We start from the raw sequence: 13,231 nt of genomic DNA, 5'->3' as shown, positions 1-13,231 counted from the left end.
GCCACTGGCTGTTGATGCACTGGCATCTCTCAGGCCACTGACTTTTGTCTACCAGTTTCATATATTCAGAAGTTGTACAATGACTAAGGAGTCAATGTTAATAAGGTCAGGAGAAGTATAATAATAGCCATAAGGCATGCTTGTATTCTGAAACTGGCCTCCATTGGTGAGAAGAATCGAAACTATTTGGCATTGAATGTTATTTTAGTGGTCAAAGTGGCAAGAAGGAAGCCAGTATTTTCCTAATAGTATATTGGCTGTATTTCTGAGCCATGACCAGAGTAGAGTAATTATTGCATCATTACCTCTGGGCTGCATTTATTTTTTCCTTCTCAGTCACTTCGTTAAGAACACCAAGCCATTTTTCATAGAGTTTGGATGAAAGTAAACTTCCTTCGATATTTTCAAGAAAATCCTTATGTGGATAAAAGAAAAATACACACAGATGCACTCACATATACAATATAGATATTGGAAATATTACAGAGAAAACAGTTGCAAACTTCAGTTCAGTCTCTACTTACGTCATAGATACCCAAACTGTGACCCACATGGAACTCTGCTCTGATTCTCTATTGACTTGCACGTGAAAAGCAGGTGTGTGGATTTTCTCCAACAAAAATGAAAGCATCTAAGCAGAGCCTAGGTTTCAGTGTAAATGAGGACAAAGCTCCCTTCTATCATATGACACTTTTGTGTGCTTTTCTGCAAACTACTACAAAAGCTACTCTCATAATCGCTTCATTCTTCCTTTCCTGTACTGTACAAAAGTAGAGAGTCTAATGGCAAACTCATGATGGTCCTGAGGACATATTCATTTCTAGTGTAGACCAATTCTCCAGATAGTTTGACATGATACTATTCAGGCCAAGGTTGCAGAGTCTGATTCTCCACAAAGATTAGTCAACTTTAGGTAGGGAAAGCTTCAGAAATGTCTAAGAACTCTATGCACACGTGGTCACCATCTTCCTAGTCTGTGCCTATAACACGGAAATAGAAAGGATCCTACTAAGTCTTGCTAGAAACATCAATTCCATGTGTGCACCTTCAAGAGGGCAACACTTATCATGCTATTTGAGTACCTAATGTATCATCATTCTTTCCCCTGTCTCTTGATGCCTATATATATATTTACTGGTGTGTTTTACTGTAGTCCAGTGTAGTAGTGGTCAGGGACTATTGGTATCTTTCATATAGTTGAACAGAAATGGGGGACAAGAAAAGACCAAATGTGACAAGAAAGGACCAAATATGACCTTGATTCTAAGAGTGTCATCATTACTGCCTTAACTTAGTTTTGTTGAGAACTGTTAGCAAGTGCCAAGGTCGATGGATTAAATTCTCTATTCTAGTTCTCACGTCTTTCTCCATTACGGTTTAGCAATAGAACAGGATATCTGTGATGTAGCTGTATAATTTCCAAATTAATCTAGTTCTTGAATCGATCTCTTGACTTTCCAGAATTCCAAACTACTTTTGTCTGTTGCACCTACTCCAAAAGTTCGATTTATCCAAACTGGCATGTAGCAAGAGCTGGTTAACATGTCATTATAACCTTGGATGGTGGGCTAGACATCACAAATATTAACTGAAGGATGCCTAGGATGTGGTGAAAGGAGACACAAATGGCAAAATCCTTCCTTCATGAGTTATAAAGTAAAAGGCATCAAGAAACAGGAGACAGTGATGGTTAAGAATGATTGGTCACCTCACTGAGCCTTTTTGTATTCCTTTTGTATTCCTTTTGTATTCCTCATAAACATTTGCTTACTATTGTGAAATTCCCTACCTATTCTCAAATTTTTCATATGATTTTTCTTTTGGAAACTGCCTTCATTAGGAGCGTGGTGAGGATGTCATCCAAAGCAGGATGTTTGCTTTGGTAAATATTATGTATGTGTCAGTGTATATTTTGAAATTTATTATTATTACTAGTAGTCATATTAGTATTAGTATTTTGCATGGAGTCCTCAGGTAGGCTGTTCGTGGTGAAAACAGAAAGTATTTCTAATGTATGGGGCTTTTAACTCCTACAGTAGCTTCCTTAAATTTGATTTCAGGAAGTGTTTTCCAGTTTGACAAGTTCTTAATCAGTGATGCCTATGTTGGTTCCTGGGCAATCGTAATGAAAGACACCAATCACAGCTTCAGTTACCCATGTGTGGTAAAGCTAGAACTTTCCCCACCTTTAAAACACATGCTACCACATGAACAGATTTGCTATAACAGTTAACTCTGTCCCCAGAATTTAGTTTCTCTTTTAGGTTTCTGCATGAATTTATACAGGTTGATTTTCTGAAGATGCCTTCCAGGAGTGGTCCTTTCCGATTGATCACGGAAAGCATATCCTGTAGGAAAAAAAGAAGAGTATATGGCATTTCATATCCCAAGCCCAGAGCAAAAGCTTGCTTCCTTTTTGAAAGAGCTAGGCTATCGGATGGTTTACGGTTTTAGAGCTGGAAGACTAAAGTCAATTTAGATTCTTTAGTCAATGTCTCTCTATAGTTTTACCCAAAATCCACCTTACATACACTGAAACTTTGTAATCACTTATTTAAATCAGATTTTTTCATTGAATTTACCCTTTTAAATCAAACTTCTGTGTTTCTAGGCCTTTGTGGAATCCTCGCCTGTCTCCTACTTTACCAGTCTTGGCTCCTTATTCCTTTACATAGATGCCCTTCCCCATGTTTTCAAATCTTTTTGCCATACTCATTTCCCATTTGTTGATTCCTCTTTAAGTGTTTGTATCCTCCATTCCTACTATCTCTATTTCCCTTCCTCTTTAAAAAAAAAAAAAAAAAAACAAAACCTCTAATGCTCTCTTATTATCTGATTACATTTCTTTCATGAGTCTTTCACTGTCTTTTGCTCTATCTTCATGTTGTCTCCCTGCAGTGTAGAAAGATAATAAGGGCTGGAGTCTGATAGACCAAGGGATCGGAAACCTATTATCATTCTGATCATTTGTGTGACCTGGGGCACATGCGAACTATATTGAAAGCTAATTCATTTGTAAAGTGTGGAGGATAATAGTTCTAGCTACCCCCTAAAATTGCTGTGATGCAAGGACTGGGGTAGTAGCAAGCATGTAACTAACATGGTAAATTTTTTCACACCTAGGATAACATTCCCAAATCCAGTGCAGGGTTGCAGAGGTACTGGGTACTCAGTAAATTTCCACACTGACAATTCAGTACACCGATTTGAGATAACACAGACCAAACGCTGTGGCTGTCATTTAACATGCTCTTTTAGAATTAGCAGATTCATATATGCCTCAGGATGAGTCTTTATGCTTAGGTAAGGTGTTCTCAGTTGTTAGATTAAGTAGACTCAGTTGAAGGAGACCTGAGACTACTGTGAGTTCAGGAAGACAATAGCAGAATGTGAAGATGATTCATGCACACAGAGTCCATTTTGACTGATCTGAACAGGCCTACAAGGGTCTCTGTGGAAACAAGTGGAATGGACAAAACGTCGTTCTGTTGTATTGGCCAAATGACTCTGCAGTAGGTAAATCAAATGACACTAGCAAAGCTTCTCAGCCAAAGCCAGGGTCTGTCTAATGATTTCTCCATTTGAGGGTTGGTTTGCATGAGAACACTTGGCTTCTCCGAGGTCCCTCTCCTCAGGAAGGTAATAAAAGACCTAACTGAGACCTACCAGTATTGGGAAGGGCAAGTTGTCCTTATCACAGATATCTGTGAGGGAAACCCCAAAGAGTTGTCGTGGTTTTGCAGATGGTGCAACTCTGCAGTGGTTTTTCTGGCAAGTGCCAGCGCACCACCAAAAGGCCCAGTCTCTGAAAACAGTGCTTTTCATGGTCTTCTGGCCTGAATCTAAGGAAGAAGGGAGATTAGTGTATTTTAATTCACTTAGCATTATTTTCACCATTGTCATTATACAGTGTGTTCATTGTAGTGGCTAGAAGAGGGAAACTGAGTCATTTATTTGTAGAACTCTCCTCGTTCTGATGTTGGCTAACTGCATCCTCATGGTGTTGATAAGTTCTTACCCATATCCTTCAGACTGATGGTTAAACTTTGGGACTTGATCAGATTGAAGGTCAGTATTTCCTGTGCCATCAGTTACTGCCGGTTACACTGCATCAGGAGGCACTGAACCTGCAGATGTGTTTTCTTTTTTTTTTAAATTTATTTATGATAGTCATACAGAGAGAGGGAGGGAGGGAGGCAGAGAGATAAGCAGGCTCCATGCACTGGAAGCCCGACGTGGGATTCAATCCCGGGTCTCCAGGATCGTGCCCTGGGCCAAAGGCAGGTGCCAAACCGCTGCGCCACCCAGGGATCCCCTGTAGATGTGTTTTCTACTGGAGTGATCAGTGGGTTCAGGTGTCAGATCTGATTTTAAAAGCTAGAAGGATTTGGTATGCAAATCGGCTGAGTGTGGTAATCCTCTGCTTTCACAGCCAGTCTCCCCTCAGCCTCAGATTTCCTCTTTGGCTTTCTGAGTGCTCAAGTTCTACCATCCAAAGGATCTGCTCCTCAGGACACAATCTGCCTGAGCCCTACTTCCATGTTCCTCTGCTCTGGGCCATCTTCAAGGATGACTTGCTGCAGTCAGGGTCCTTGGGATGTTGTCATTACATGCTGGCCCTCTGGTGGCTGTGTTTTCTTGTCATACCCCACCAACCCACCCAGAGATGATGTTTTCGGTTAAATAGGTTGAACATTTACTGAAAAGAGACTAAACCACAATGAAGTGTGGAAACACACTTCCTCACACACACACTCAAACATATATGTAAATATACACCTACACACAAGTACAAGGCTTGAAAGAAATCATAGAAAAGCAAAACAATGAGAGGTTATGAATGCATTTATAGAGGTTATGAATGCATATGCACCAGTTTCCAGAGATGATTTTTAATTACTCAACATTCCCTATGAAGGAAGAGCTTTCCAAAGAAAAGGTGACCAGCAGTGAGAAGCTGAGTTCAAAGTTTCTAGTGCTCAGCTGTGAATGTTTCCCTTTGAAGATACCTTAACATTGCTTAAATAACTGATTTCTTTAAGAGTCAGCAGATGAGCCAAGTTGTCGAAGGAGAAACAAATGAGGAACATTTCACCAAATAACCTTGAACACCCGGCCACTTGGCTTTTCTGGGATGTAGTGAGTGCATCACCACCTCCACTCATGTGGGTGCCAGCCCTGCACCAGAAGCATCCTGGTCCTGCCACTGAGGAAGCTTAGCATTTTAAAGCTTCAGTTTGCTCAACTTTAACATAAATGATGCTGCCTACAATTCGTTAAACTAAATATATGATATACTACTCAGCACAAGGCATGGCTCAGGGCAGCCTTGAAAGTGCTCTGGGGATATAGAGAAAGACAGGAGTTAATGGTCTTCCCAAAAGATTTAAAACAAGAAAACAACCTTCATAGAAATGAGTTGGGTCTTGATGTCAGACTTTTGAATTTTTCTAAGCTTGATTTTGGGTAGTGTTTGCATTCTTTCCTATACTGTTCCTCCTCATTGATGACAATAAGCTCACCCAGAAAGAATAAACTGTGTGTCTGAATTGTGTTTAAGCATGGAGACATGAGCCAAGGGAAGGCACTTGAAGAAAGGCAAGTGGCTCACCTCTCTCTTGCTTGTTCTGGGCTGGGTGCCTGGGCTTCAGTATGAAATGGATTTGCACGTCTGTGATCTTCTGCTCCAGAAGGAGGGACTCCTGAGTTGGGGAAGGAGAGACGGAGTCCTCTGCTTCCTTTGGCAGAGGTTTAGTAGATGGAAGATGGCTCATTTTAATTCCATAGGGATGTTCATGTCCTGTATGGAAAGAAACCTGAATATTTAGGCTGATGGTGATGGCTGTCATCAAACCTACCTTACCACGCGTGTAAGCATCACCCTATTTGTATATGTTGGTATTTTTCTGGGACTTCTAGATAAAGAAGGCTGTGCCTCCTGAGTGAGCATCATATGCACCCTTGTGGGAACACCTTACAGAAAGCGTGTGCCCAAGGGAAAGATTTTAAGAAGAGAAAACAATTTAAAGCATGTTACATGAAATACATATATTCATGAGTGCATTAAACAATGCCGACTTTTGCTGTGTTTCTATCTGAGAATGTTTAAGGTTTTCTAGTTTGTGCCTTGACACTAACTAGATCTATACATCTTAGGCAAATTACTTGACCCCATCGAGCCTTACATTCATTCTTTGAAATGCTTGTCCACACACAAACTTATCAGAGTGAATATATTAATAAGCATTGGTGGTTTATATTTTTTATTTTTTATTTATTTTTATTTTTTGGTTAATAAATTTTTATTTTTTTATTTTTTTTAAATTTTTAAATTTTTATTTATTTATGATAGTCACACAGAGAGAGAGAGAGAGAGGCAGAGACACAGGCAGAGGGAGAAGCAGGCCCCATGCACCGGGAGCCCGACATGGGATTCGATCCCGGGTCTCCAGGATCGCGCCCTGGGCCAAAGGCAGGCACCAAACCGCTGCTCCACCCAGGGATCCCTGGTTAATAAATTTTTAAATATTTGGAGTATATATATAAAGAATTGCTATCTTCACTATTCTCTCCAACAGAATGTCAGTCGAACAGATTTTTTTTTTCATTTCCTTTTGTCAATTCTCCAGCCAGAGCTACTCGAGAGTAGTGGGATGTGTTGCCCTTATGCTTTATGGTTCCCTCCCACTGCTGCCCTCCCTCTATGGGTGTCCTGCCAGGCAATGATCAGAAGGAAGGGTGTGCAGAGTGGGAAACCCAGAAGCAAACTGTAAAACGATGGTTAGAGAATAGAAAACCACACCCAGAGCCATCCAGAATTGCCTGCCAAGTGATTTGTTTTGCTCTTTTATGCTTTAAATTGTTTTTCCTCTCTAGAGAATTCTCAAAGACCCTATGCAATGATATGGATTTCGTTTTTTAAGAATAGAATGAAAATTCTCATTCTGTCATTTCAGATTTATTATTGAATGTACCTAAAGGAGCTTTTGCTGTTCTTTTCATCCATCATAAATGCAATGTTTGCAAGAATCACAGGGACTTCCCTCCATTAAGGAAAAAGAAGCTTCTATGACAGCAATACAACCAAACCAAGATAACCAGGAGTTAATCCACAATTGAGAATTGAGAGTATGTTAAAAAAATGCATTTTGAATGCTGTAATGGATCATCATGAACAACAGGCTCTTCAGATTCCTTAGAGCTGCGTTCGTGTGTGAAGCTATTCAAAGTCTAAAAAGTTATCATCTACATCATTTTTATCTAAATTAATGTACTTTATTAAAACATATATAAGTATTTAGCTTTTTTCCTTTTTACTGCTAACCATTCTTTTAGATTTTATTTATTTATTCATGAGAAACAGAGAGAGAGAAAGAGGCAGAGACACAGGCAGAGGAAGAAGCAGGCTCCATGCAGGGAGCCCAATGTGGGAGTCGATCCCAGCTCTCCAGGATCACACCCTGGGCTGAAGGCAGTGCTGAACCGCTGAGCCACCAGGGCTGCCCCTGTCCAACTTTTACAAAGATGTCAACATTAATTCAAAACAGGAAGTGGTACTGGGGGATTTTGATCTCAGTGATGAGCTTTGTGACTCTATAGTCTAAGACTGGGAATATATATTTTGCAGAAAGAAATTGGTTGTTTTTTTTAAAAAAGGAAATTGGTTGTTTAGATTTCCAGATTATTTGAAAAAGAGTTATAGCTTCACAGGTTTATTAAAAGGATAAAGAATTTCATGTAAGAAGGAATGCTTTAAGATTTCTAGAAGAGATTATTGTCACCATTACCATCCATTACTATACTTCAAGGTCTGCTACCGACCCTGTCTTCTTTTTCTTTTTTAAAATCCTTCCATTACTGGAAACACTAAACAATTTTGCTAATCCAAAGATTTTTTTTCAGAGAACTTGTGCTAATAACTATTTTAGAAGAGGTGCAATCTGTTTATCAATAACCTTAAGAACAGTGATGGAAAAAACCTGAGAAACAGCAAAGTGCAGGCGATTTCATCAGTGAAGACTAGAGTTTAAATGTGATTATCTCATTTTCTTTATGATGCAGAGAAAACTGGGCACAGGGCAGGGGTGTTAAATACATATCTGTACCTGGATTCAGGTACATAACTGGATTTTAGAGGATTCTCACAAAATAGAGGCTTCTTAGTAGTTAGGAACTAGAATTCAAGATTGAAATATGAAAAATAAATGTATGGGAAAAAATTCCAATCCATTTTGCTTTCATACCTAAGTGAGAAAATAAGTAAGTAAATAGTAAATAATCACACTTTTTCAAGACAGCTCTGTTTGTCAGGTAACAAGAAGTAGAAACAAAAATTTACATTTCTCTCCCTCACTAAACCATAGCTGCTGAATGAAGAGATGTTATCAATGCCTGGGAAACAGTACCTGATAATTATTTAATAAACATGTGAGTGAATATAGCATGTGATTTTCACTTTTAAGGATTTTGAAGCTTAAGAAAGAACAACCATTACTTTGAATCTTAGAGTTACAATTTTGAACCCAATCAATCCCATCTTAGATTTTCCCTGACACTTACCAATTAGTGGAAGTTTTTCCTTGCCAGAACTCACCCACAGCTGGAAGTCTTTCTCAGAGCCCTTGGAAACAAAAAGAACTAGGTGTCAAAACAAATCTTTCACAGTACTTGAAGAACACATTTCCTTAGCATATCTGTATTTCCAAAAAGAAAGAATTGGGGCCAGGATAAATGGCATTTGGTCCATGGAGGTAGCTATAGTACTTGTTAACTAGTTCCCCTCACAGCTTCCAATAGACTGTCCCAGATTCTTGTAATTTTTTATAAAGACCGGGAAACCACAGTACAGCCAGCCCCTCACTTTGTGGGTGATCCATGGCATAAGAAATGAGATTTGTGTCCCTTTACTATGGAGTAAAAGTCTCATCTCAGAGTCCTCTCTTCTGCTGTCTCTAGACTCCTTGGGTAGTGTTGGCTTTTGTCTCCAAATGTCCCTGCCCAGAGATGCATGTTGTCCAGAGAGCCATATACTCTGCTATGACTAATCCTGAGCAAAGTAACTTGAGAGGCATCAATAGCTCAGCAGCCCTGAGCAAAAGGAGACAAATGCCCAAGAGACCTTGAGGAGATAGTGGATGGAAGTCAGCCACTGGCTTTGGGGCAGGCAAACCCCACTTTAGGGAGAGAAAGGATGAGGACTCTAGACAACATGTCAGATGCAGAAAACGATTACTCCCAGCAGAATTATTTCCCAGTAGTACCGGAAATCCCAATTGTAAATTATAAAGATTGCTGAACTATTTTAAAGAGTCTTCCAGGAGACTAAAACAAAAAATGTTTGAAATGGAATTATTGGTAATAGTTACCATGTGCCCTTGACTCTTGATTAAAAATCATGGCCTTCACCTTATGAAGGAATGTCACAGGTTTGGATGGGCACAGACACAGATACACACACACACACAAACACACACACACAGCTAAATCTGCTCAAGATTGTGTTGCAAATAAGAAGTAAGAGCTAATAAGGTAGGGTAGGGTTTGGAAATGCCATGCTGGAATCCTTTAAATCAGGTATACATAAAGCCAAATAACCCCAGTTCTTCATTAAAATAGAAATTCTTTGCCTAGTGACATTGATCACTTTAAGCAAAGAAAATCACAAACGTGAAATAAAATGAGTTAAATCATTAATCAATCTCCCCACCTTCATCTCTCAAACCACTCACTCTCTTTTCCAGGATTTAATTCTTACTTGGGGTTTATATATCATACAGGGTAGAAATGTATGTAAAGATGTGCTTTAGTCAGTACATATAAATTCAATTTTATTTTGGATGTATTATTAAATGTTGTTTGTACAGAAATCATTGATCTCTTCTGCCAAATTCTAGTTGCTCTGAAGTTTTTTTTTTTTTTTTTTTTTTTTTTTTTTTTTAAATTTTTTTTATTTATTTATGACAGTCACACAGAGAGAGAGTGAGAGGCAGAGACATAGGCAGAGGGAGAAGCAGGCTCCATGCACCGGGAGCCCGACGTGGGATTCGATCCTGGGTCTCCAGGATCGTGCCCTGGGCCAAAGGCAGGCGCTAAACCACTGCGCCACCCAGGGATCCCTGCTCTGAAGTTTTAAAGGGCTTTATTATACCATTGGGTCAGATAGAATTTACAAACAATCTTATGATTATGTCACGTCACATTTACAGAGGATTTTGGATAAGAAGCTGTGCTTTCCAAGTGCTCCCTTTGGTTCTCTCCATCTATCACTGTCCTTCTCTTTTCCCTTATAAAACCTCATCCTCAAATTTATTTCTCTTTCATAAAAAGATATCAGCAACTCACACGAGCACCATCAAAAGGTAAAGAACAGAGAGTTAAAGCCAAAACACGATGAAAGTGCTATGTACAAATGCCCCAGATCCATGGTCTTATTCAGAACTTGTCTTTGTCTTTACCAGTTCCTAAAGGATATGAGCTGCTTCATCCTCAGGATCTGCATCAAAAGGAGGTAGCTTGTAGCCATGTAGTCTTTATGTCAAAAGGTACAACAGAACATGTAATTTAGGATTCATTAAACAGATTGAGTTCTTCCTTGTGTGATAACTAGGGTCAATAGGGATGGGGACGTATCAGAATTGAAAACACAGAAAGAAGAGTCCAATAGAGGAGGAAATATTTAGAAATTTAGAAACAACAACAACAAAAAAGAAATTTAGAAACATTTTTATTGTCTGTATTAAAAATATAAAGAATAAACTGCATGTTGTTATTAGCATTCTCAAATTATAGCCCAATTTTAGGCTATGACTTTGAATTTGCAGAAAATTTAAAATGGGAATATAAGAATAGCACTCATTTATAAGCTAATACTATAGCTCTGCTGCTTTCAATTTTTAAAGTTGGAAGGACAAAATATGACTATGTTATCTACAATAATCAGCTGTCTTATGATGGGAGGTGCACAACACACACATACACACACATACACACAGACACAAATCTCAAAAGTCAAAGTTGGTTGGTAAACTAAAAATAGTTTGTAGGCAACTTACGGTTATTCCCAGCATTGTTAGTAACATGTTGATAGTGTCATTTGCCGTGTCAGAATTTGTCACTGTTACAGTTACAGACTGTAAAAAATAAATAAGAAAAATTGCTACAAATGTTTTTAGATTTAAAGCATCTGACCAAATGTCAAATTATTATCCATACTCCAGAGGTAAAGCTTGTTTTCAGGTAATGACAAAGTAAAGCACGTGTAGAACACGAACCCTTAATTATATTTTCATTTTTTTATATAACATGAAGCTAGTAGGAAACATGTAAAACATATATTTCCCTCCAAGAATTTGTGGCATACAAAATACAGCAGCTGAAGCAAGGAAGAGAAAAACTGAGAATTCCAAGAGGGCACATGGGGTGACCCTCAGCTCCATAAGGCTATTTCCAAAATGGTGGGAGGGGGATAGTATTAAAGGAAAGCACTAGATACTTTCCTCTCTTACTGAGTTGTGTTTGTATAGTATGGCTTAGTTCCTTTGTAATTACATAGTCGGTTTCAGTAAAATCAGATAAGAACGGGCTATGAAAGACACTTTTTAAAAACTACTATTTAGTCTGTATTTTCTTTGTCAGGCATCATGGTTAACTAAGACTTCCATTGTTGCAATCTGTTAAGACAAATAAAACCAATGAATCTAGGAAATGAGACTGGAAATGTTAGAAGTTTATGTTCCATTCACAACTCTGCCAGTGAGTAGATACTTATAATAGCTCTCTATCAGACCATACATTGAGAAACTGCTCCATACAACTAGGAAAAGTTTACAGAAAATTTTCTGAAAGGAGTTAATAGGAATCTGAGATGGATCTATAAAACTATCTCAATTATAAAAGTCATTTTAAAATAAGAGAATATGTAACCAGAACATTTACTATGCATACAGTTTTTGTAACATTTTTAGGCAATGGGGTCTGTGTCCTTCGGGAAACAGTGCATAAAGAAGAAACAGCACAAGTGGACACCCACAGGCCTTGAAAATATTAAAAGCAAAGTTAAAAGAAACTCTTTCATAATTCATTCCTTGTCCTTTCATTGTATTTTTCTTCTTATGAATTGAATGCAATTGCTTGATATCACAGATGGTCCAAAAGTAATTCAATAGTCATTCAAATAGTAATTCAAGGGATGTATGTATATTTTCCTGCATGTTGTAAGATCTCCCAACAGACAAATTCCATTAGAAGGAACTCTCTCTAAACAAATAACTTCAGAAAAACAAACTATTTTTTGAAATAATTCAAAAGAAAAAGAAAAGTTAGTTTTTGTTCATGAGTCAAACTGTTACTTAATATGTGAAGAACCAGGAAAATGAGATCAATTTTCAGGAGCTGAAGCCACACCTGAGATGATCTAGATGCTTAGACTATTAGCCAAAAACAGCTATTACAATAATGCTCAATGATACAAATGAAAATGTGCTCACAATAAACAAAAATAGAGGCATCTATTGCCTCTATTTTTGTAGAAATAAGAAGTATTTATGACTTTTCCTTTTTTGAGAGGAAAAATATTTAAAAATAGAAATTTCTATCTGAAAAAATATTTTTTAAAAATTTATTGACGAGGCTACATTGAATAATGGAGATGATGAAAAGAAGTAGTGATTTGAAAATAGATACTAGAAATTATCCAGTGTGAAGAAGAAAAGGGGGGAAAAGATTCAAAAAATTAACAGAGCCTGAGAGATCTCTGAACAATGTGAAAGTGTCTGATATGCAAAGAATGGAACTGTCAGGAGGAGAGAAAGAGAAATAATGAGGAAGGAAATATTTGATGTAATAATGATTAAAATTTCCCAAATTTGGTGAAGGCATCAATTTATAAATTCAAGAAATTCAGAATATGTCAAATAGGACAGATTCAAAGAAAACCATGCTTAGGTACTTCCTAGCCACACTGCTAAAAACCAAAAATAAAGAGAAAACTTGAAAGCAGCTAGAGAAAAAATGACAAATCACCTACTGAGGGTTAATGTTTAATCACAGACTACTCATCAGAAAGCATCAAGACCAAAAGACTGGAACATCTCTAAAGGACTAAAAGGAAAAAATCTGCAAACAAAATTCTACATCCCCAAAAATATCCTTCAAGAGTCAGTGTGAAATAAAGCCATATTCAGATAAAAGAAATTAAGTAAATCTGTTTGCACCAGTTTTGCACAAGGAATGC

At 37.9% G+C, this 13,231-nt stretch overlaps 1 protein-coding gene across 14 annotated transcripts in view; it reads right to left on the bottom strand.

Moving 5' to 3' along the window:
• LOC140611761 (uncharacterized) overlaps window positions 1-13,231 on the bottom strand; it is a 112,238-nt gene that overhangs the window by 56,387 nt on the left and 42,620 nt on the right. For all 14 annotated transcript variants that reach the window (XR_012012924.1, XM_072788610.1, XM_072788609.1 and 11 more), the window contains 6 exons: window positions 11,052-11,129; window positions 8,560-8,620; window positions 5,612-5,800; window positions 3,667-3,842; window positions 2,187-2,348; window positions 306-415 (listed from right to left, as the gene is read on the bottom strand). Coding sequence is in view for 13 of the 14 variants with exons in the window: in XM_072788610.1 (XP_072644711.1) it covers window positions 306-415; window positions 2,187-2,348; window positions 3,667-3,842; window positions 5,612-5,800; window positions 8,560-8,620; window positions 11,052-11,129 (776 nt within the window). In the remaining variant the exon portion in view is untranslated. The remainder of the gene's footprint in view (window positions 1-305; window positions 416-2,186; window positions 2,349-3,666; window positions 3,843-5,611; window positions 5,801-8,559; window positions 8,621-11,051; window positions 11,130-13,231) is intronic.

The sequence above is a fragment of the Canis lupus genome, chromosome 20, assembly GCF_048164855.1.
Source record: "Canis lupus baileyi chromosome 20, mCanLup2.hap1, whole genome shotgun sequence".
Lineage (NCBI taxonomy): Eukaryota > Metazoa > Chordata > Mammalia > Carnivora > Canidae > Canis > Canis lupus.
Note: the sequence above shows the minus strand (reverse complement) of the source record. Positions and strands in the feature narration are given on the sequence as shown.